We start from the raw sequence: 24,897 nt of genomic DNA, 5'->3' as shown, positions 1-24,897 counted from the left end.
TGGGAGTTTCCACTTTCTTTCTTTCCTAATTCTTTATCACTTTCAATGACCTACCACATCCTCCCCTTTGCTTTCCGAGGTGTTCTTGACTGCCAACTCTTATTTCTGTGTTATATATATATATATATATACATATACATATATACATATACATATATACATATACATATATACATATATATATATACATATACATATATACATATACATATATACATATACATATACATATACATATATATATATACATATACATATATATATATATATATATATATATATATATATATATATATATATATATATATATATATATGCGTGGATCCGTACATCACTGGCGTAAAACGTATTTCAACATGACCGCGTTTCGGGCATACTTACGCCCATGGAAATAAAACTTCCCTTAAAGATGACACCCCACAGACGATGCGGGCAGTGGCCGCCGCGCATAGCCGGTGTACTCACGCATCAACGATTCATCAGCTCGCGGTGAGAATTCTTGCTTGTGAACGCCAAGACGGCAGAGTAGCGGTGCGCATCTGAGGAACGATCGGCGATGTGATCTTGATTTCAAATGGTTACCAATGGGCAAATGGTTACAGATTTCCGGTATCTTGCCGACTGAGAGATTGGTTTGGCGGCTTTTCGTACCGCCTGTCATGAATTCACACGTGACTGTTATTATGGCATTAATAAAGATCACCTGTCGACTATACGTGTCGGGTGTAGTCCAGGATGTCCCACGGGCGACATGGTGACATACATTTAGTGTGACGTTCTTAACTTTGTCACGTGGGCCAGTCCTTTTTTCGCTTAGAGACGTTGCGGCGGTTACGCAGCGCAAAACTGATTTGGAAATTCGGGTTAATATTCAACCCATATTTGCTTTACGTTCTTAACAAGCATGATTGAGTTTATTCCTAATAACAAGCTGTGCTTTGTTTGGTTTTTGAGTGGTTGTGCCGCCTTTTTCAGTTTGCTGGCGTATATGTTAGCATCGGCATAAGTTGCGATGAGAGATGTTCTTCGGGAAGGTGGCATAAGTGGCGGGCACGGCTGGCTACAGGGTCTACCCAACCCAGCACGTAACTATCCACGGGCGTAGAGTGAAATACACAGCGCAGGCGCGGCGCCTGCTGAAATCACGCATCATTTCTTTTGTATCCGCCATAGAAGTATTGTCCTTTCGACATTCCCCATGCCACTGCTCCGCATTCTACATTCAGGTGATCCCTGGTATCTGGCTGCCTCAGCCGCAGTTTTTTGTTGCTAGCGATGACATACTTCCGCGGACGCTTCATGAGTAGGGCTATTAGGGGATAGTTATCACCCACAGAAGAAGAGGGAAATGTGCCTAATAACGTTATCACTTCACGATAAGGCCCCCTTCAATGCGACTTGTAGCAGCGGCCCGGCCTACCACCAACAAGCGCAGGAAACCATTACGTTCACATAAAACCGAGGAAAGCGTATGGGAGCGCAGCCTCCCATACGATATTGCGAAGAAAACTCAACCGATATTGCGAAGAAAACTCAAGGCTATATATAACACCTTCCGCCGTTGTCCTGGGTGAACACACACTTCATTGTTAAGTGTAATCTGTAGCAAAAAGTATACAAGTGGGCTCTGGTTTAATAAATTCGCTAGACACTAAAGACCACAAATATTATACTAATCACAAGAAATAAACTAAGGCTGTACACACGACATCACTTAAACGTCGGGAAATACGTACACGCAGGACCGCACATATTCTTTGGCTCGGGTTATGAAGCCGTAGTCACCACTTGCCTTCTTGGTGTCAAGCTACCACCTCTGACTTGTGCATTGAGGATAATCGGTTACATCCTGAGGCCTCCAGACCTTTACATTGTTTACTATGGCCAGTCAGGCTTTTCTGAACCAATAAATCAATGTTATAAATTCCGCAGTATTTTTCTAACTGGAGTGAAGTGGGCGACGCGGAAGTTTTAGGCCTGTTTTGCGATTGGGGTGCCTAAAGGGAGGTGCTTTACTCAGGGAACTCCGTTTTTCAAGGAGTCAAGTTATTACATTGATAATGAGTATTTTTTAGAGGATTGTGGGTTATCACCTTTCATTTGGCGGTAGACAGATGGTATTTAAAACGTTGTTTAAATATGAAAGTATAAGAGAGTGAGATGTGTAATCATTCAGGCAGAATTACACGTCGTTTTTGCTAACCGTCAGCCTAAACAATGATGCACCCCGCCGTCTAACGACGCCAATGGTTTAACGCTAAGCTTTCTCCTGCGGGATTCTTTGGTTGGCGACTTCCGCACCGCGAGTATATGCTACTCTGGAGGTACGCATCAGTTTGCAGAACACCCACCGCAACTCTTGGGTGGGCACACCGTAGGCCTAACGTTAGGGTTTGGGGTGTACGGCGGAAATCGAAGCTTGTTGCTTGGCGTTAATTCAGCGAGCAATTTTAAGTGCAGAGAACTTTAGGGGTTCGCCTTGTCGTCGTAGTTCGCTCGCTGGACCCAAGTAGAGCCACACGGCATTCCGTTGTAGCGGCTGTCGTCACAGCGTAACCGAGAGGCTTGGAAAGCCAAGCGGTTTATATAGTCATACGCGTTCGAAACTCGTGAACCTATGGCGCTTGTTAGATATCTTCCCGTTGTTTAGCGCAAAGAAAACTGCAGGTACATTTGAGGCCAAATATGCGTAATTAAGCAGCAGCGTCCACGTTAGTTTAGTTAGGAACGCTCGTTGGTTTGGTTTTTACGATAGTAAGCGAAAAAAAGTGGCAGTGCAACGCCGGCACTGGCAGCAGGAAAAGCAAGCACAGAAATAAAAACTTCCGCTAGTGCAGTTTGAGGCAGAGGGCATTCTATCCCTGCGAGGGCGGCAAATTTGAATTTCCTTGGGTGGTAGCAGTGAGCGGATAGCGGCGCTACAGCCCATTATAGCGAATCACTGCTCTGCCCTTCCGACAGCTTTCACAATGAGTGAACGGCTTTAATTTTTTTTAACACGAAATTGTTTTATGCCGGGGTCCACCAAGATCTGACTGAGGTCATACCGTCACAGAAATGACATCTCAAGCAAAAGTTGCATTAACGCGACTGCAGTAGGATTCGACCTGGGAACTCCGTCACCGCAACTGGTGGTGCCTGGTACTTTACAGACTGCGCTATAAGCTGAATCGCAGACTTCTGCATAAACGCGCCAACGTTCCTATAACTTTCTCAATTTAGATTTAGATGGTGCTACTGTCTAAGAGGTGAAGCGAAATAGTGCATCACATTGCTAATAAGCGCCAACAGTTGGCGCCCGCTGAGCTGGTCCCAACGCAACCGTCTGCCGTACACTCCACGGAGCAAGAACGCGGTAGTCGCACATTTGTCAAATCGACGCGCCAATCGTCGCTCGCCAAGCACACCCACAAGAGAGCCCCACAAATAATGCTCTTTCGCTCCAGCATACCGCGAGGTCTCCAAACGATTCGATGGCAACCCATTCGGTTTCGTTCGCATGGTTTGCGAGCGCGTGTGGTTTCATTCCGGTTTACGCAGTGCTCCGGCGCGTGCAATCCACTGTCTAATGATGATGCGTCTGAGGGTGTCATACCGACGGTGTATAAGCCATTTACAGGGTCGCCCATTTTAGGGTGAACGTGCGAGCGCCTGGCAGCGTTCCGCTTAGAAGGATCAGAATGGGATGGGGTTCATACGGCAGACATTCTCAGATAATGAATAGCAGCCTACCATTGTCCCTGAAGAAGAAAGTGTATGACAGCTGCATCTTACCGGTACTCACCTACGGGGCAGAAACTTGGAGGCTCACTAAGAGGGTTCAACTTAAATTGAGAACGACTCAGCGGGCAATGGAGCGGAAAATGATAGGTGTAACATTAAGGGACAAGAAGAGAGCGGAGTGGGTCAGGGAGCAAACTGGTGTTAAAGACATATTAGTAGAAATCAAGAAGAAGAAATGGACGTGGGCAGGGCATGTAATGCGAAGGCAAGATAACCGCTGGTCATTAAGGGTAACAGAGTGGATCCCTAGAGAAGGCAAGCGTTGCAGGGGGCGGCAGAAAGTTAGATGGGCAGATGAGATCAAGAAGTTTGCGGGGATAAATTGGTCACAGTTGGCACAGGACCGAGATAATTGGATGATAATGGGAGAGGCCTTTGCCCTGCAGTGGGCTTAGATAGGCTGGTGATGATGATGATGATGATCACGGCAGCGTCGACCGTTCGGTCTATCAGCTCCGCGTGATGGAGGGATAGGGCAAATTCGGCGAGAGTAGCCGCATGCGGAGTAAGCATAGGCCGCTGCTGCCGTCGTCTGCTAGGCTGTTTCAAGAGCAGAGGGCCACCCCCTATTTGCGTTATTCGCTTATCCCACTGCCTAGACTTCCTCGAAATCTTTCTTCAAGATCAGGTTGGTGGCGCCAAAATAAAACAGTAATCAGTGTTGCCGAACAAACCGTGCGCTGAACGAACCTCGCATTCGGCAACGCTGATAACTAATTTCAGTTGGCGCAACGTGCCTGGTCTTGAAGAAAGATTTCGAGTATGGCTAGGCAGTGTGATAAGCGAATAGCACTAATCGGGGGTGGCCCTGTGCACTTGGAACAGCCTAGAATACCACGGCAGCAGCGGTCTTTGCTTAGTGCGCATGCGGCTACTCTCGCCGAGTTTGCGGAATCACTCCAACCCGCGGCGCTGATCGACCGAAGGGTCCACGCTCCCATGATATTGGTAAAAAATTGGGCGGGTGTAAAAGTTCATATGGATGCAGAATAAACATTCAACTGATCCTGTGAAGGCACAGTTCATTTTCGTGCTTTACCCATTCCTATGAAAGAGGGATCAACCACATTTTTAGATGCGACGCTGAGAGGAGCATATCTTGCCGGCGGCCCTGTCCTTCCTGCGTCGTCGTTGTCCGCGTCCGCACAGCGGCGTCTCTCCTCCGCTCACCCCCTCTCCTCTCGCCGTGATAGCGCGCCCTCTCCCCCAACATTTGTGGCACGCGCAGGGCGGGGCGCTCTTTCACTCCGCCGGTGGGCGGCGCTGCGCGCGGCGCAAGCGCGCTGTGCGCATGTGCAGCGCCCTCTCTCTCCGCGGTCTCCTCTTCTTCGGGCGCGCTGCGCATACAAGCGGAGTGCCGCGCTCCGGCCGGTCTCTCAGTCGACGGTTGTCCGCGCTACGCTTGCTCTCTCTCTCTCTCTCTCGCATTACCCGACGATTGCTCACGCAGTTCGAGTAATCGAACCAACGGAAACGCACAATGGAACCCCCTTCAGCGTCGCATCACACCAGGGTTCCCGCGAGGGGAGGTGGGCGTAATTTTTTTCAGTTGATGCCGGTTTTTAACCCCAAGATGTGACATTAGGCGTAACGTTCCAAACATCACGATGGGAAGTTAGGATGAACGTCGTGTGGTTGACAGCCTTACGGAACGCAGAGCAACGCCATTGTTTTCGTTGATTGTAGGGTTTAACGCGCCGACGCAACGCACGCGATGAGGCGCGCCGTAGTGGAGGGCTTCCGATTAATTTTGACCACCTGTGGATCTTTAAAGTTGCCCGAAATCTTGTACACACGGGCGTGTTTGCTTTTCGCCTCCATCAGAAAAGCGGCCGCCGCGGCCAGGAATCGAAACCCGCGTCCTCGTGGTCAGCAGCGCAACGCCTTACCACTGAACCACCGCGGCGGGTGCCATTGTTTTCGTGACGAAATCTTTGGTTGTCGTCTAAGTTTGCCGAACCGCTACGACCATGTCGAAGTGGAGCAATCGGACAGACGCCGGCTTCATACCGCGAGGGACCCAGTCATGAATCCGGCCACGGAAGTGTTTTAAATGCAGAGCATTTCTTAGCCTCGCCTCTTCCTGCGTCGGACGGTGTCCACAGCTCCGCGTCCGCAGCAGGTGCGCCTCTCCTGCTTCCCTCCTCTCTCTCAACAGCAGCTGGCGCGCGAATGCGTCGTAGTCAGCCCGTTCGCTCCGTCGCGGTCTCGGCCGTGGGCTCCGCGATCGGCTATCGGCCGCGCGCCGTTTATTGGCATGCATGCTTGCATATACAAACGTACAGAGAGACTTCCAGTCTACCATAAATGGACGTGGTCTAAGTAATGTAATAAAAATCTTTACCCGAGTTACGATTGTTATAGTTCTCCACTTGATGGGTTTATTCACTAATATCCCGAACAGCTTATTTACAGCCGATGTTGTGCATACAGATATTAGTGATCAGCTTAACTGCTCACCGAAAAAGATAATGCCCTTAATATGTCATGACAACAACTTAGCAAATCTAGAAATTCGGAAGTGGTCTTTCGAATAAATACGTATGTAGAGTCGATAGCGATATGAAAGGAATCGCGGAATATCATGACTTTTTCACTCACGGCAAATAATTTGGTAGCGTGATTGCAGTAGGTACTTGAAACCCCTAAGCATATTAAATAAAACGCAAAAATATGATTGATTCGTACCCGTGGAAGCCTAACAGATTATTTGACTATCGTAGTCGCCTGCCTATAAACAATACGAGAGCTTATCGGTATTACGCTGTTTTCGCGCACGCACGCACGCACGCACACGCACACACATACACATACACACACACAACGGATACCCAGAGCGTTCGAAACAACTGAAAAGGCAAAAAAAGCATATTTTCGCGCAGCGATATTGCGCGAAAATGATGTAACAGCGAAAAAAGAATTCAGCACGCTGGCATTCACTCTGCCCGAGATGACAGAACCCTTCTTGGCATTCGCCTTTCAAGCAAACGACCACTAAAGCTGCGTGCAAAGGCAATCGTGGGTGTTAAACAACGTACGTTAAACAACTCTGTACTTGTAGGATCGAGTCCAAATACATAGACCATATATTCAAGTTTTGTATCCTGAAGACGCGACAACGAAGGCTGATTTACAACTCAAAGCGCAAGCAGCGTCTGCCAGACTAGCCTCGCTTCAACCTTAGGCTAACGGCGCCGCCTCGCGGCGTGTGTCGGAGTTAGCACAATTACACCGTGGCCTCCGCGATTTGCTGCCGGCGGCGCGCCGTTGCTGCCGGCAGCAAATCGCGGAGGCCTCGTCTCGGCGTAACAGGTGCGTGATAGCGGCGCGGTGGGGCGTGTAAGGGCGCGCGCTGCAAATATAAAGCGGCTAGCGGTCGCTCGTGCTTCAGTCACTGCGTTGCTCCTTCCTTCCTTGGTTGACGCTCGCTCCACCCTAACGCGACTTTACTCTCCTCTCTCTACCCCAAACCAACACTAACGCAACTACGACCCAACTACCCACGCTAACGCGACTTTACGCGGCGTTAACGACCCCCAATGCTCTGCATTTACTCGTGTTCCCCTCGCGGGAAGGCGCGGGAATTTTTTTTTTCTTTCTCTTCACCCACGATCATGAATCATCCTCGTCAGAGAAAGTTGGCTTTCCTGCAGGGCATATTGGCGCACAATGGCATCAGTGAGGACACTAAAGCTTCTCCTTAAAAATAAGATGGTGGTGAGTTTCCTAAAGCTTTAAGGCACATTCCCACTGGCGATTTGCCTCGTCGCGCGACGGCGCGCGATGAGGCCTTGAGGTGGTGTTCGCACTTGCGATGAGCGATGATGCGACTGCGTTCAGCGCAGCTGCTTCCCGACTTGTACGACCTCGTTGGTGCGTCAACCATTCGCCGTCAAAGAAAATGATGTTACGCGACAAAAGCAGGTAGAAATCAAACTAAAACACATGCTACTAACCTGGAGCAATGCCGAAAACATTTGCGGGTTGCGGGAGGAGCAGAAAATAACAAACTCAAGAAGGCTCTTTTCAAGATATTATTGCACGAAGAAATGCACACGCTTGCTTTCACGCCACAACACCCACATCACGGCCCACAAATGTCGCTTCTTTTCACAGGCGCAAAGTTCTGACGCCACCGAACTCTACGCGTGTTTACCAGTCGCCGATAGAACGAAGAGGCTGCAAGTCAATCCATACACGCTTCTCCACACTGATGAGTTCCACGCTATTCGTTGATTAGTGCACGCGTACGCTGAAGCTACTGACCAAAGAACCGATGCACACGGGAAGTTGCTTGCCGGCCCGACCCGGCGGGTACAGCGATAGCGGGCCAAGCCGCCAAGCGCCTGGCCGAGCGAGCCAGCGGCGGTGGCGGCGGCGATGCGGCGGCGGCTCGCCCTCGCCCGCCCGCCCGTAGCGTTTGCATACCGGATGTAAAGAAACGTTTCCTTTCCGGCTACGTCAGCCTACTCCGCGGCCATGATTGGCTTACCGGTTTTGCGGGGCCGTCGCGCGACGAGGGAATTCGGACCGAGAGCGATCTGCTCCGCCGTCCGAAAAGCGACGGCCGGCTCGTCGCTTTGCGACGTCGCTTTTCGTCGCGAGACGAGGCGCATCGCCAGTGGGAATGTGCCTTTAGGTTTCAGTTCGGCGATGAACTTCACAAAGAAACACTCGAGCCAACGTTTCTTGGAACCAGTTAGTGGGATCAACATAGCTTTAAAGCGAAGTGTTTGGGTGATTTATTGGCGATCCCGCTCTCCGTCTTTTATGAGATTCGCGAAGTTTTTGAAAGCAAATCAACTTGTTATCGATGCGCTAACTAGTGTACCTATTTGCCGTAATCGCATCTTGTGCACTTATCTCGGTTAATGGACAAATTCGAAATAGTGACAGTACCGACCACGTCAACAATTTAAGTCGCACACTTACCATTCTCCTCGTCGTATTCGAGAGCCCTCGAAATGAAATCCCTGCCTTTGTCTTCATGCAGCTTCTGACGAATGCGCCAGTAGACGTAGTCCTCCCGAAGCTCGTCAGGGGTACCAGCAGAGAAGCACTGGCAAGCTTGGAGAACATGGGCACACAGGCATCGCAGCACCCACATCACCGAAGGGACTAGGCTTAGCATTTTCGACAATCTAATAGCACAAGCCATGGCAGAGGAAGAAATGCCGGGGGGACAACGTACCCCAAAATATTTATTAGCAAAAGCGACTACAGAGATAACAACAAAATATCGCGCAGGCGATACATGGTGCTTATGAAAAAAAAAAAACCGTTAAAAGCACATGTATGCCGTATGTGATGCGGCAGGCGATAAGCTTGAAGTTGCCGTCCCGCACTCGATGATATGACAGGCTTACACTAATAAATGGCATGTTTCGTTGGCAGTGTGCAGTGAAAAATAAAATGACAAGGCTGCAGTGCATAGCCAGATCTGGACACGTGGTATTTTTACCTCCGCATCATTTTCCCCAGCGATTACCAGATATTTTCCGGAATAAATCAGTACGGAGACGTTTTCTGAACTGTGCGATGACGTAGACGGAACTAGCGTCACACATGGCGCTCACAAAAGCAACTAGTCGCGTTGACCACATTTGCATTAATAAATACCGCTTATCAAAATCAGCGCCCAGTCTTCACATTAAAGAGCAGAATGAATGAATAAAATCTTTACTCAACAATACTAGGCGCTGATTTTTGGGCACCCCTGAAGAAGGTGTTCTATCTCGATTAATTTAAGCGGGAAAGGGAGAATGCGCAGTGCCAGGCACTATCGGGGGATCGTAGCGAGGCTGCCGAGAACTTCAGCCCACGCGCAGTTCATGCATGGCGCACAATATTACCTGACATTCCCAACATGTTCAATCTTTCACATTCCAGGCACCACGCATACGCGCCATTTCTTCCCGGAGTTTAAATGCAACACACTCCTGTAGATGTAATTCTATACACTCCTGCTTTCAAGTTGGAAAATATTGGAACAGTAGACGCAGATAACCGGGCAAAGTAGGAAGTTCGGTTGCCTAAATGCATCTTAACTTTATATCACGTTAGTAAAAGAATTGGCTATGGTTACTATAATTAGAAACCACGTGGCGAGTACCCACGATCTTGCGGTCATAATCATTGTCGTGAATGATCCAAAACGAAGCCGGGAATAAGTAAAACCCAGCTGCGCCCAGCGTGAAATGTACTGAAGCAGTGGAGCTGTGGTTTCCTGGTGGCGAAATCTAAGGTTCGACGAAATATCGTAAAAAGGCTCATGGTTAAAAAAAGTTCGGGTCACCGACCGAAGGTTTATTAAAGAGCGAGGAAAGACGTTTCCGCTGCCGCACTGAAGCCTTGTTCACTGCGGTGACCACAAGTTTTAACTATGTTCTCTTGTGGCGGCTCAAATGTCAACTGACGCTCGCCGGAGAACAAGAGCGCCGTTGCCGCGCAAATTCTATATATGGTTCCCGAAAGAAATCGGCAGCTAAACGCCTGCGGCTGGAGGCTCCCACTCCTTCGCCTCCTCTTGCGAAGGCCGAGAAACCTTCCTCTGTAAGACAACCGCGGCCTATACCGGTGGGCGGCCGGGTCGTCTGGAGGCCACCGGGGATCTGGGAACCAGCTCGTATGCGCGCATAACGGTCGACCTTCAGCAGACTGATGAAATGGCTTGACCTACAACAGCTCCGCTGTTAAAATTTCAGCGCGGTAACCGGTTAAAATCAAGGCCGCCTGATAGGCTAAACTCAATTTCCCCCTGCCTGCTGGCCGTACGCTATCAGCCGTGCTCATAAAGCGTCTGCGGAAATACGTCATCGCTGCCACCGGGAAGGTACGACTGAGGCAGCCAGGGGCGATGGCTCACCTGAATCTGGATTATGGTGCATCGGCTACTGAAATGTGTTAAGGAGGACAATGATACTGCCGTGGAGAGGAAAGAAAAGATATGCATTTTTTTACAGATGCCACTCCTGCGCAGCGACTTTAGTTCGACGCTCTGTGGGCGGTAGCATGCTCTGCAGAAACGGCCACCAGCTGGGCCCGCAACTAATGCCACCACACCAAAGCTCCTCTTACCTGGAAGGTAAAATAAATTTAACTTTTCGGTAATTTACCAGCCGAAGCCTCAATGCTTGCAGGTGTGCCATAATGGAGGACTCCGGATCAGTTTTGACCGCCAGGAGATCTTTACGTGCGCCGAATGTCGACACACAGGCATTTGTGTTTTCCGGTTCCATGAGGATAAACTTCGCTACGGCCGGGAATAGAACCGCCGACTTTGGTCTCAGCAGCGCAACAGCTTACCCATATAGCCCCGCGGCGTATTTTCTACCGTAACTGATGCGGGCACAGACATTCTCTGCGTAACTAAAATAGGCAGCAGAACATTACCGCCACAAGTATTGCAAGTTGGGCTAGTTAAAATGACATTTTTTTGACGGAACCAGCGCGAACGAAATGCAGACAACGGAAAAACAGGATGTAGGCCGCTGCCACATGAATTAGGAACTTTAGTTGTTGTATCAGCCACTGTCTGAGTTGCTTCCGATGTCTTCGTATCGCTGACGCTGGCTCCATCGAAGAGATTAACGCCTGTCTCTCAAAAATGAAGGAAAGCATAAATCATAGTCAGAAAGAAACTAAAATAAAACGCAGTATATAACGTCTAATTAGAAGAATTTTCAAAATACTCCTGGATATTACCGCGGTGCTGTCTTCGCCGCAAGTTCTGTTTCGAAAATGATGGCTGGTGCAAGCGGCCAAGTTATAAATCACCCTAAAAAGGTGCGGATGTCCTCCCCTAGAACAGTCACTTAAGATTGCATGACAGGGATCAAAAGTCAAGTGGTAGAGCCGATCTCACAGTTGCTTCAATATAAAAGATCTTCAACCAAAAGCCCCCATTATAAAGAAAAAAGCGACGAAGCTCATGCAACCACTGATCATAAACCGACTATTTCAGAGCGTGCCTTAGCGGAAATTTACACTCACAGAAGGAAATTAAAATAACACCGGCATCAGGACAGCATAAAAGGCAGCCCTCAACCTCGCAATTTTCAGCGTGACACAAACTAACACCCGGTAAACCACCAAGGTATCAGAATGGATGCCCAAGGACAAGGGTCTAGAAGAAATCAAGGGTGGTACTTAAAGGAGCCATGAAGAGAAAACAAAAGTTTGTTTTATTCGAAAAATTAGAAGTTTCATAGTACCCCAAGCGCTTTCCAGGAAGCAAATGATGCTTTATTCACTGAGAAATAAGGCAATTTAAGCCAAAATTTTAAATCTCCCGCTAAAATTGCACATTTGGTGACGTGAACAATGACGTCATACGAACCGGTCCATGAAACAGATACTTAGTATGTCGACTCCATATAGCACCCAAACGCGGGAGTCAGACAGGAACCGAAACTCGTGCCGAAACCGAGACGGCGGCCATTTTAAAAATACTAGTAAAACCTAGTGCACCCGCAGCCCTAGTCATGGAATCGCCTGATCCGGAGAAAAAAAACTCTCGCCGAGGAGCTAGGGCTTGCATTTAACAACCTCACACCACTTGAACGCTCAATGCTTCTAAGTGCACGAGCGGCAGGAGTTGTGGGATACGCGGTGGACGGGAAAGCGACCATTCCGCGATAGCCACAACAGACGAACGCCCTGCCGTCGGCACCGCTGCCTCGTCAGCCCCGTCGCGACGGACGAATACAGACTGGTACGTATGTGCCGTATTTTTATTACGGTTAATAATAGTTCAATTTCAGTAGCAGTATCGCTTATGCCAATTGGCCGGTGTCGTGTATGGAAAGCCGTTCGCGCGAGCTCTCTGCTCCGACCAGAAAGATACGAGCGTCTATGCGCGGTGTGTACGGCATTTTTTCCCCCAATGTCCGAGCGCTTTGACGGCGATTTGACGAAGTCGGCGACGAGCGCCAGCATTTCCCAGGAGTGAGCTAACGTAAGGGTCCCTGCCGTAATCACTTCGTCGGAAATGAAGCGAGCACACTCGTACTTCCTTTAGCTCCCTTTCTCCTCCGTTTGCGAAGTTCACAAAACGTAGCCACTTGCTTCGCCGCGGTTCGTCGTTTCGCCACACATGAAAGGAGTTCTCTTCACCGGCGGGGATGTCGCACTCCCTCGACGATTTGCCCGTACTACATGGGCATTTCAAAACGCAGCAACGAAATTTCATTGTAAAGTACTCGAACAAACTGAAGTTTTCAGTGGTTGTAAACTAGAAACGAGCTCGTAACGACAGCAACAAGCCAACACCATTCGAAACTTATGCGACGACTGGCACTATCTCGTCGCTTCTTGCTGTTCCTTTCTCCCCTCGTTTCTATTTTTACCTTTGCTGGTTGGCGATATGACGGCCAACCTCTTGTCAAGGGATTAAGATACCAAGCAAGGTCAACGCAACAACTAGCGAGGGTCATCAGACGCATCACACGGACCAGAAAAGGCATGAAAGAAGAGGAAACAATCAAACTCATCCAATCACTCATAATGAGCAGGATCGCGTACAGTCTACCGTTTCACCATCTGGACCAAAGACAACAAGAAGGAGTAAACGCTATCATAAGAACGGCTTACAAGATCGCCCTCGGCTTACCCATCTACACCTCCAACGAGAAGTTCTATAACCTGGGAATCTCTAATACCTTCCAAGAAGTCCAAGAAGCCACACTCGAAGCACAAAAAGAGAGGCTATTTAAAAAAAGAACCGGCAGGGAAATCTTAAGAAGAACGGGCCACACCATTCACACCGAGTTCGTACGAAGAACAACAGAGCTGCAACCACAACAACGCAAAGCTCTCAAAATTTCACCCATTCCAAAGAAAATGAACCCCCTCGACAACACGGGTAGAAGACAAGCAAGAATTAACTATATAAGAAGCACATACGGGAAAAATCCAGATGCAGTATACACGGATGCCGCCACCAACCACCACGGAATATAATCAGCCGTAGTTGTGGATGCACGGGGCAAACTCCTGGACTTTCTCATGAGCAGAAAACAAACATCTCAAGAAGCTGAAACCACAGCCATACTACTCGCTGTAATATGGGGAGAATACAACAACAAAAACCTCATCATCATCACGGACTCTACAAGAGCCATTAGAAATCTAATATGCGGCCTTATTCCCATAGAAACCAGGAATATTCTACCAGCCGAACGAAAAGGCCAACATTGAATATTATGGAGCCCAGCACACGAAGACCTTGAAGGAAATGAGAGAGCCGACTCCCTAGCGAGGCAAATCAACAGCCGCAGGGAAACGGACCACTCTTACACCCTTCCCCCCTTCATGTCGCTTAATGAAAGGCTTTACACTCAAAGGCAAGCGAGAAAGACCATGCCCGCACCGCATCACATGTTAGATGCCGAAGACGCACGAAACATAAGAAAACTTCAAACCAACGTTTTCCCACACAAATCCAGACTGTCTCTCATGTTTCCAGAGAGATATAACGAAGAATGCCACAAATGCAAATTTCGAGCAGACTTATTCCACACAGTCTGGAACTGCCCTATAATTTGGCAACAGAACACCTACCAAACCTCCAGAGAGTCCTGGGATTTAGCACTGTCCAGCTCGGACCTTTCGACACAGCGTGAGCTGCTAGAGAGAGCCAAGCTGGGAGCCTTTGCTACTGGAGTCCTGGAAAGAGGACTTCACCCATAACTCTTTCCACATTCCCGTCTTCCTATTTTCAAATAAAGTTTACTCTCTCTCACGGCTGTACGTGCTGGAACGGTTCGTTGGCCCCTAAGAGCCTCGAACCCGAAAATTCGTCTGCGCGACGGCGAGATGTCGAGCTCGGCCGGCGGTAGTTTCGTACGCATTGGCGCACACGCTTGCGGGTTCGTTCGGAACTTCAGCCGTTACTCCACCGTTCTTTGTCATAAAAAGAATGTGCAGTATGTTTCATGGGCATATAGCTCGCTATGCAAACTGTAAGCCCTGCCTAACATGCGTTTGCTTTTGCCGGCCTCCGCCAATCGGAGAGCATTCTCGAGTGACATCATAGGTTCTGTTGCGCAAAATGAGCTGGTGGGTCGCATGGTCATTTCCTTTTTTCCTAATTATGTAGATTATTTGTGCGAAGTTTGCGTTATAAGTGGTGTCGTTATGGTTCTAACGAGGCAACCTTTCGAATGAACCAAACTTGTGTTTTCTCTTCATGGCTCCTTTAAGGCAGAGAAGATATACCGTATTTATCCGATTCTAACGCGCCGCCGATTCTAACGCGCACCCGATTTTCCTGGCAAAAAAACCCAAAAAACGTGCACCTCCAATTGTAACGCGCACGGGACTTTGTGACCCAGACAAACGAATGCGAGAGAAAGGGGCGATTTATTTCCCGATGTAATCTCACTCATCTCACTCATCGTCGCTCTCCGTGGACCACAACATCTCGTCCTCGGTGCCTTCAAGCGCGTTCGCGATGCCACACTTCTGAACGAACGTTCAGCTATGGTCGATGGGATCGTGGCCCACGCCTAGCACGCCCGTCCCGAGAGCTTCTCCAGAGGTGCACGCTTCAGCCGACCGCTCGTTTTGAACGCATGGGAGCCGCTTCTGCCATTGCTGTTATCAAGCGCGCAAGTGAAATGATTTAACGATTTGTGTGAGCGCCGATAGAAAAGCCTAGACGCCTAGGCTTGCTGCGTCCGGAAAATCGTTGCTAAAATCTTTGGCGCCATCTTGAGATGGCGATGGCGATGGGTGGTACGAAATTACCGCTGTTTCGGCAGTTTCGGTTTTGTATCCGATGCTAACGCGCATGCGATTTTTCGGCCTATTTTTTCGGAAAAAAAGTGCGCGTTAGAATCGGGTAAATACGGTATAACAAATTCGAAGGGAAACAATGGACTCCAGCAGCACAGGACCGGAGTGGGTGAAGGTCAATGCGAGAGGCCTTCGGCCGGCACTGTACTTAAGTATGCTTTTGATACTGGTGAATATGACAAAAAGATCCCAAAATTGGGTCAATATAACTCGTTTAACAAAATCAGAGAAACTACTGTAGTAGCATCAAGGGACCGGCTGGGAAAACAATGTCGGGGGCGGGTCATCATACGAAATACAGACAACGAACAACCCCCAAATATAAGGAAAGACTGGGCAACGTAATGGACGTGTCGCCGATCCAGATACTCTGTGTAAGAGCTATACACTACCAAACTGATGATGCTGCTGATGATGATGATTGGTGTTTAATGACGCAAAGCCAACGAGGGCAAAGAGCACCAGAGAAGAAGTTATTTATTGAAGAGAAGTGATTACGACATAAAGGTAGGTATAAAAACGAGTTAACCGAACATAGTAAAATCAATTAAAGATAATGGTGATGGCTGGTGTATAGGGCCAGATTTGATTATGCGTTATAGGAAATGAGGTTTAAAAACTTAACGTCTGAAAAGTACTCAAACACACGTTTTCCGGAAACCATGGAATCGTCACTCAGAAACAACGATGGGTGCAGGGGAATATGGTGTCTGTAGAGTTCTCTGAAGTGTTTGTGTCGTGTTGTGTGAAGTGCCTTGCATGGGATTAGTATGTGCACTACGGATAGGGCCTCTCCGCACCTGCTGCACTGGGGTCTAGAAGATCCCGTCAGCAGATACGAGTGCGTTGCATGGGTGTGCCCTGTCCGCAGCCTACCCAAGGCGACTTCCGTGTGTCTGTTGTGTGAGTCAGCTGTGTAACGTCCCAAGTGTGGCTTTATTACATGTAGTTTGCAGTCTGTCTGTTCATTCCAATTTGTTTGCCATGTTCTGCACAAGTGTTGTCTTATGTATGGCTTGAGGTCTGTATAGGGTACCGTTGTAATGTCTACAGTGTTCCTGAGTGCAGCAGCAGTGGCCCTCTCGTCTTCCAACTTGTTTCCAGCGATCCCAGCGTGTCCTGCGACCCCGCAGGGAAGCAGCTCATGCTTTTGCGCATACACCGACATAATGGTGTTGAACACAAGATTAACTATGTGGTTTTTGGGAGGCTTGTGCGATGATAGTGCGCGAACACTCAAGGAATCTGTATAGATGATGGAATTTGGAATTTGATTTTCAAGAATGTGCTGTACAATGAGTAAAATTCCCTATGCTTCTGCTAAAAAATGGTTGTTTGTAAGCTCATGTTTCTGGCTGCATTAAAATTCGTACCGTGAGCAGAGCAGGACACCATAGTGGAGGTCTTAGATGCGTCACTGTAGAATTATGCACATGGGTATTTAAACTACAGAGACAGAAAGTGCTGCAGTATTGCAGCTCGTGGTACCCGAGTTTTGTCACGTTTCATGAAAGAAAGGTCACACGACACAGGACGAACTTTCCAAGGTGGTAATATGTTTGAAAAGGATGACCTGTGCACATCTAAAAACGAAGCGCTTAGATCCGAGGCTCGCTCTCTCACCCTAAGCGACAAGGGCAGAGGAACGGATGGGCGATTTACAAAGAGCACAGCTGTGGATGTATTGTTAAAGACAGGATAAAAAGGATAGTTGTTCAGCGATGAAATTGTAAAAGCAAACAGAAAATCCATGTCAGTTCGTTGGTTCTCAAGAGACCATTTGTTACCCTCGACATACACTCTCGAATGGGCTAGTGCGAAAAGCACCCGACGCAAGACGTATCCCCAAGTGTAGCACTGGGTCAAGTATTCCCAACGCTGTTTTAGTCGCCGACCCATATGCCACACTGCCGTAGTCTAAACGAGACCCAACTAAAGCAGTATAGAGCCGTAGCAGTTCTTTTTTTTTTTTTTTTTTTTTTTTTTTTTTTTTTTTTTTTTTTTTTTTGCGACAGTATGCCCGTTGGCATAAATACTATGCTACAAGTATAGGTTAACTCCCGTTTCGCGAACAAACGCAAGGAGGGAGCGGTGGTGGGGTCCCCATATCCACCGATGTAGGTCAGGTGGTCTGCCAGGGTGGAGGCCTGTGCCTCGAAGGTGTCGTGTTCTGGCCGCTTGCAATGAAGGGCACGTCCACAGCAAATGTTCTGTGTCGGCAACTTGGGCAGGAGCCGTGCAAAAGGGGCAGCTCTGGTCGAACGGGGCATGGTAGCGTGGTGGCCACTCCCGGGTAACAGCGGGAGAGAGGGCTACACCAACACGAAGTCTTCGCAGCAAGACCTCCTCCCAGCGAGCGAGTCGGCTAGGGAGGTCCGTTCCACACGGTGGAATTAGAGCTCGTGTGGCGCGACGAAGATCTTCTTTCTTTTGTAAAAACTGTCCTGGGGTATCTAATGTCAGTAAAGGCAATGGGCGTGGAACAAATGCAGTGTGGCAGGCACCATCCGCCGCAATGTGAGCGGGAAGCGTATTTCGCCGGACCCACGAGAGCCGCAGAGGGCAGGGGTACGTATCCAGTATGTCGTGAATGTCCCTCGAGATAGCCGAGTTGTTATTCACTCGACGTAAATCACGTATGGCCACCGTGGAGTCTGTATAAATTTGTAAAGTAGTACCTCCAGGGGCTTGATGAAGAGCAGGAGTTAGTGCTTGCAAGCCGTCCCGGATGGCCGTAAGCTCAGCCAGCATAGACGGCAGGGTGCGGTGTGTTTCATAGAAGCACGTTTGACAGGCCTCTGGATGGGAAGGACATTGTAGTGTTGTCGTCACCACGTAGTCCTTGGCCCCAGCGTCCACAAATGCCTGCACCACCTGGGGTTGAGACTCAGCCGCCAGTTCTTGCGCGACCGCGAAAAGCGTATCAGTATGTCCGTTGCATCGATTGTGAAGTCGCGTTAGTGGCCTGTTGTCGGTCACCTGGTGGTATAGCCAAGGTGGCCTGGTAACGACGCAGGCTGGAGATGTGGGTAGTGAACGACCCATGTAATTTCCTAACGCCGCTGCCTCAGCAACAAAGGTGAGTTTATGCATGCGGGCGGACCGACGCTGATGGACAAGCTCATCCAAGGTGTTGACTTGAGCTTCAGCCTGAAGAGCCGGGATCGGTGTTATCCTAGGGAGGCAGGTAATTGCACGCATTGCGGCTCGGTTAACTGCCTCAAGTCGAGCCCACTCCGCCTGGTTCAGGTGTTGGAATTGTGCCTGGTAAACAAGCCGAGGCTGGAGTACAGACCGCACCAGTAGACGGGCCATTTTGGAACAGGAGCCACCAGACTTCTGTGAGATGCGTCGGATGAGGTGGAGCATCTGTCCCGCTTTTTGGCGAGCTGAACGTATCCACATAGACGCTGACCCAGACGCATAAATTTCTAATCCAAGCACGCGAAGTGAGGTGGCAGTGCGTACGGGTCGCCCGCAGAGTTGCAATGCGATTGGAGACATCGCCAGTCGGCGACGGCCCCAAGCACTGGCCACAGGCAGAATAGCTGTCTTTTCGACGGAGAGTGTCAGTCCAGCATATTCGCACCATTTCTGCGTGTCAGACAAGGCTTGTTGGAGGCACGCGGTTTGCCGAGTCAGGTCTGGGTGTACAGTCCACACTGTGATGTCATCCGCGTACATCAGAAAGTGCATGTCAGGCATAGAGCCGAGATGCCAGGCCAGTGGTAACATAATAACATTAAAAAGGAAGGGCGAGATTACCGATCCCTGAGGCACTCCGCGGACAGGCGTAAAGTGACCGTAACTCGTCCCGCCAATGCGAACCGAAAAGGATCTTTTGGTGAGGAAGTTCCGGAGGAAAGAGCAAACCTTGCCCGGGAGAAGAAGGCCTTGGAGAATTTCCAAGATGGCTCCGTGGCTAACGTTGTCGTATGCCTTTTTTATGTCCATGGCAAGCACTGTGCGCACTTTGTGTGATCGGCCGCCCAGTAACACCATTGACGAGAAGTGGTCAAGCCCATCCTCGGTACCCAGACGGGGCCTAAACCCGATCTGCGCCGGGTGATACCACCGGAAAGTGTCCATCCACCATTGAAGCCGGGTTGCCAGCATGCGCTCCAACAGTTTGCACAGGGTGCACGTCAAGGCTATTGGACGCAAATTAGGGAGCTGATCGGGTGGCTTACCAGGCTTCGGTATCGGGACGATATCAGCGAGGAGCCAAGATTCTGGTATGTTACCAGAGAGCCAGACCTCGTTAACGGAGTCAAGGAGCTTGCTGAGGGCTGGATCGTCGAGGTTCTTATACACCTCGTACGTAAGGCCATCTGGCCCTGGTTCACAGGAAGTAATGTCTCGGTCGATATGGACCGCGCGCTTCCTCGAGAACACAACGCAAGAGCTTTTTGCAGGGTTCAATTTAAAACCATTCTTGTCTGCCCAGCTGGCAAGTTTCTTGACGTCGAGCTGGACTTGACGTTCGCATATTGACATATTACATGATTTAAAATATATCTGCACGTCGTCTACATACATGGAGTAAGAAATTGTAGGTGGCAATGCCTTCCCAAGTGAGTTCACCTTTACTAAGAACAGAGTGCAGCTTAGAACTCCACCTTGGGGCACGCCATTTTCTTGCACGTGAAACTTTGAGGGCACACGAAAGGTTCTCTCCGACAAGTAACTAATGAGGGTATTTAACATGTTACCGGAGACACCGAATGACTTGAGGTCACTAAGTATGCAGTAACACCATGCGGTGTCATAGGCCTTCTCTATGTCAAAAAACACCGTAAGACAGAAGTGTTTGTGAGCGAAGGCATCCTTTATATATGCTTCCAACGCAACCAGTTGATCGTTGGTGGATCTCCCCGCCCTGAAGCCTGCCTGGCAGCTCTCGAGAAGGCCGTTGTACTCCAAAAAGTACACGAGCCTCCGGTTTATCCTCTTCTCGAGAAGCTTGCACAGGCAGCTGGTCAGGGCAATGGGTGGATAGCTAGCAGGAGAAGAAGGGTTCTTCACTTCTTTCAAGAATGCTACAACTATGGCATCCGTCCAAGACTCTGGAATGTGCCCCAAAATCCATATCTTGTTAAAAAGGTGAAGGAGTGTTACAAGAGTGTCTGTGTGTAAGTTCTGTATCATTGTATATGTAATGTTGTCGGAGCCTGGAGCTGAGAATGTACACGTTTTCAGAGCACCCCTCAGCTTATGAAGTGTTAACTCTGAGTTATAAGAAGTGGCTGATCTGTCATTGTCATGTAAAGGCTTCTTTTCGGCCACAAGTTTGTGTTTCATGAAAGTGTTTGTGCAGTGTGCTGAACTGGAAACGTGTTGGAAGTGTTGTGCGAGTGTGTCAGCCTGGTCTTCGAGTGTGTCCCCTGTTGTGTTTACCAGAGGCAGGCTGTGTTTTTGTTGTCCCTTGAGTTTGCGTATTCGTGTCCATACTTTTCGTGTGTCTGTGTAGGAGTTAATTGATGTTATGAATGAATGCCCACTATCGCGTTTTGCCTTACGGCGCACACGTTTTCCAAACGCCTTGGCCCGTTTGAACAAAAGCAGATTACTCGACGTGGGGTACAGACGAAGGATACCCCACGCCTTGTTCAGGGCCTCTCGCGCCCGCCTATAGTCCTCATTCCACCACGGCCTCCGCTGGTTGCGCGGGGCACCAGAGGCGTGGGGAATGGACCTTTCGGCAGAGTCGAAGATTTGCGCCGTGAGTAGTTGGGTTGCCTGCTCAACGTGTAGGTGTGTTATGGATGTGTTGTGTAGTTTAGATGAATCTGTAAATGTATTCCAGTTTGCTCTTGCTTCATTAAATCTGTTCTGGGAAGATGGACTGCTCGGGCCCTTACCTACATATGTTAGTGAGGTGGGGAAGTGGTCACTTCCATATGGGTCAGTGCCCACACCCCACTCAAGACATGGAAAGAGAACTGGAGATCCAATAGCCAAGTAAAAGTGTGAATAGGTGTTGTGTCCTATATTATAATATGTTGGCTGTTTCTGGTTGAAAACACATGCTCTCGACGATGTTAAAAATTTCTCAATTAGGCGACCTCGGGCATCCGTGCGAGCAGGCCCCCGAGAGAGTTATGTGCATTCAGGTCGCCTATCAGAATGAAAGGTTCGGGTAACTGATCTACCAGACCGTCGAAATCTGAGCTCGAGAGATGAAAGTCAGGAGGGATATAAAGAGAACATAGTGTTATGAGCCTATTAAAAATTATAGTTCGAATGGCAACAGCTTCTAGGATGGTCTGTAGTTGGACAGTGTGACACGCCAAGGATTTCCGGGTAATGATGGCCACACCACCTGAGGATGTGCCACCACCATCTCTGTCCCTCCTAAATACCATTTAACTATTCAAGAAATCTGTGTGCGCGGAGTTTAAATGCGTTTCTTGGAGACACATCACACTTTGCTGATTGGAATGCAACTCATAGACATCATCAAGACTTTTAAGAAGGCCTCTGCAGTTCCATTGCATGATATTTTTTCTTCCCATTATTGAAGTTTACAGCTACTGGAGTATGTTCGTGTTTAGGTGTCGGCTTTCAGGGCTTGAACTCTTGGAAGGTTTTTTTTTAAGTGCGAATGCACTTAATAAGCGACCCCAAACCATCCACCGCCGGCGTCGGCGGCGGCGTCGGCGTCCGCAGTGCTCCTCTATAAAGAAACAGCATCCGGCGCCAGGTTTCGATCCGCGGACTTTGCGGCCGCAGCGCGACGCTCTACCGACCAAGCCACGGACGCGACGTGATATCAGCGTTAGTGACGCGCCTTATATCTTTAACGCATTCAAACTACGTCGTCAGCGGCGTGCGTTGGCGACTCAGCGGCGTTATAGCGGCTTGATAACTGCGTGGTGTGCACGTGATACTACAAACCCGATGGAAGAGATGGAAGAGAAGGCGGCGAGGCGGTGGGCTGCGGGGGCCGAGCGCAAGCGCCGCAAGCGGGCCGACAACCGTGCATTCGCACTTTCACATTCTCCCCCTCGGGGAAATGCGGGGGAATTTTTTTTTATTTTCTCTACTGACGTGGACTCCCGAGCCTGTTCCTTCCGCTGTGGTGCATTCCGGCAGGCTCGACGTCCATGTCATCATGTGAAGGAAACGGGGTGCCCAGCGGACTGGGCCCCTTAGACTTGGACTTGGCACCCTCCCCGGTGCCCTTTGTTGGGCCGCGACTGCCGAGGGCGTCAGGAGCGCCCCGTGTGGCAGAGGCGGTGCGGCGGGGGTGGGAACTGCCACGGGTGCCTCCGTCTCCATCTCCTCCGGGCCCTGGGGTGTGCTTCGGGCCGGTGGAGAGGAGGAAACAGTGGGTGCAGCAGCATCCCCACCGGACGTGGTTGCCACCACAGCCGCGGCTGGCTCAGCGAGCGGTGCGGAGGCGGGTTGGGCTGCAAGAGGCAACCCAGGGGGGGGGGACCAGGTCCGACTCACGGTATTGGGTTCCCGCCGAAACGAGACACCGCTCCGCCCCCCGGCGAGCCGCGTCGGCATACCTCCCCAGGGGGAAACAGGCGAACTTCTTCCGCGCCTCTGAGAAGCTGGTGTTTTTCATTACCTTGATGTTGATTATTTTTTTCTCAAGTTTGAACCGCTCGCAGGTCCGCGAATATGCAGCGTGAGGTCCTTGGCAATTGGCAAAGAGCAATTTATCAGATGTACAGTCATCCGTGAGATGGTGTTGGGCACATTTGGCGCAGGTTGGCTGGCCCCGACACGACTTAGTACCGTGCCCAAACAGCTGGCACTTGTAGCAGCGACGCGGATTCGGGATGTACGCTCGTACGGAGCACGAGATGAAGCCTGCTTTAATGGGTTCAGGAAGTGTGGAGTGGTTGAAAGTCAAGATTATATGCTTTGTGAAAATTTCCTGCTTATCTCGTCTGATGGTGATACGCCTCACTGCAGTTACACCCTGATCTTTCAGGCCTTCCAACAGATCAGCTTCGGTGTCATTCAATAATCATGTATCAGAAATCACACCCTAAGAGCTGTTGAGGCTACGATGGGTAGTGACTCTGATGGCCAGATCTGCCACGCGGGTTTGGGTCAGGAGGTTAGTGGCTTGTTGCTGCGTCTTGACATTGACTAAGACTTCACCGGTACAGAGTTTTTTAGCCTCGAAAGATTTTCCGAGGATGGCTTCCAAGAACTTAATGATCAGGAATACGGACTTGGAAGAAACAGGGTTTGTTTTGTGAACTGCCTCGATAACCAAGAATCGAGGATAATTGTGACGTTTCGGAATGTGGATTGTTAGAAGGGGTGGAAAGGAAACTTCGGTGCGGCCCCTTTTCGGGGGCGGATCACGTTTTGGGGGGGGTTGAATTATCCATATGGCATTGGAAAAAGCAGGGCAGGGAACGGGGGTACTTTCTTCATCAGCCTTACCCTGATAGCTGAAGAGGACCCAGAGCTCCCTGCCTGGTAAACAGACAGGGAATCCATCCGCCGGAGCTTGAACTGGGCTCCGACGGCCACCGTTTGTGGTTTTTATCCTTCACCATACAACATATTGCCACGGTCGGATCCAGCTTGTGTTTGGGGGCTCGGGGTCCGCGGTGTCACCAACACCGTCACCAAGATTACTCAAGGTGCCTCGTGCGTGGCACTACCAAACTGACGGATCCAAACCTACACCAGGGCGGGATATGGCAGGGTAAAGTTTATTCGATGATAGTTCCAAAGCCGTGGGAACAACACGTCACCCTTCGACGGCTTCAAACTGACACATTTCCACACACCACGCGGCAACACACCATCCACCTCACATTACACTACCCCCCAAGCAAACACTGTGGCAGCCCAGATACGCTCGACCATATGGTTTGGGCGTGCCAGTCAAACCCAGACCTTGATTCAATACCTAACGCAACTCACGAACAGTGGGAGAGTGATCTTGCCAGCTCAGACCTAAGTAAGCAGCTTTGGCTCGCTGAAACGGCGAAGACGGCAGGCCGCACCAACGGAGTCCTCGACTGACGACACCACCCATGATCGCGCTCGACTCCACTTTTTATAAAGTTTAAAAATAAAGTAATAACGCAACACACCCAAACGCGCGAGTAAAATACTCCCATTCACAATCAATAAAGCTAACTACGTCACCAAGACACCCGAACACATATGCCTGGAAGATATCAGGACACTGACCAACAGGGAAGTGAACCCACATACCGTCTTCCTTGCCACCACGAGTACCACACGGCCCTCCCCGAAAAAAGTTGAAACCGTCTTTTCATCCAACGCATAGGAACCCGATCCTTCCCCATGCCATAAAGGGGACTCAATGCCGAA

General features: G+C 49.7%; 1 protein-coding gene across 1 annotated transcript in view; it reads right to left on the bottom strand.

The window, feature by feature from the left end:
- LOC144157035 (uncharacterized) overlaps positions 1-8,933 on the bottom strand; it is a 68,693-nt gene extending 59,760 nt beyond the window's left edge. The window contains exon 1 of the mRNA XM_077688406.1: positions 8,716-8,933. Within this exon, the coding sequence (XP_077544532.1) occupies positions 8,716-8,914 (199 nt within the window). The 5' untranslated portion in view covers positions 8,915-8,933. The remainder of the gene's footprint in view (positions 1-8,715) is intronic.
- Positions 8,934-24,897: the final 15,964 nt, after the last annotated feature.

This window comes from Haemaphysalis longicornis, unplaced genomic scaffold, assembly GCF_048455015.1.
Source record: "Haemaphysalis longicornis isolate Haplotype H1 unplaced genomic scaffold, Haemaphysalis longicornis Haplotype H1 scaffold_1, whole genome shotgun sequence".
In the NCBI taxonomy this organism is placed as follows: Eukaryota; Metazoa; Arthropoda; class Arachnida; order Ixodida; family Ixodidae; genus Haemaphysalis; species Haemaphysalis longicornis.
The sequence above is the reverse complement of the archived record's forward strand: the minus strand, read 5'-3'. Positions and strand labels throughout refer to the sequence as shown.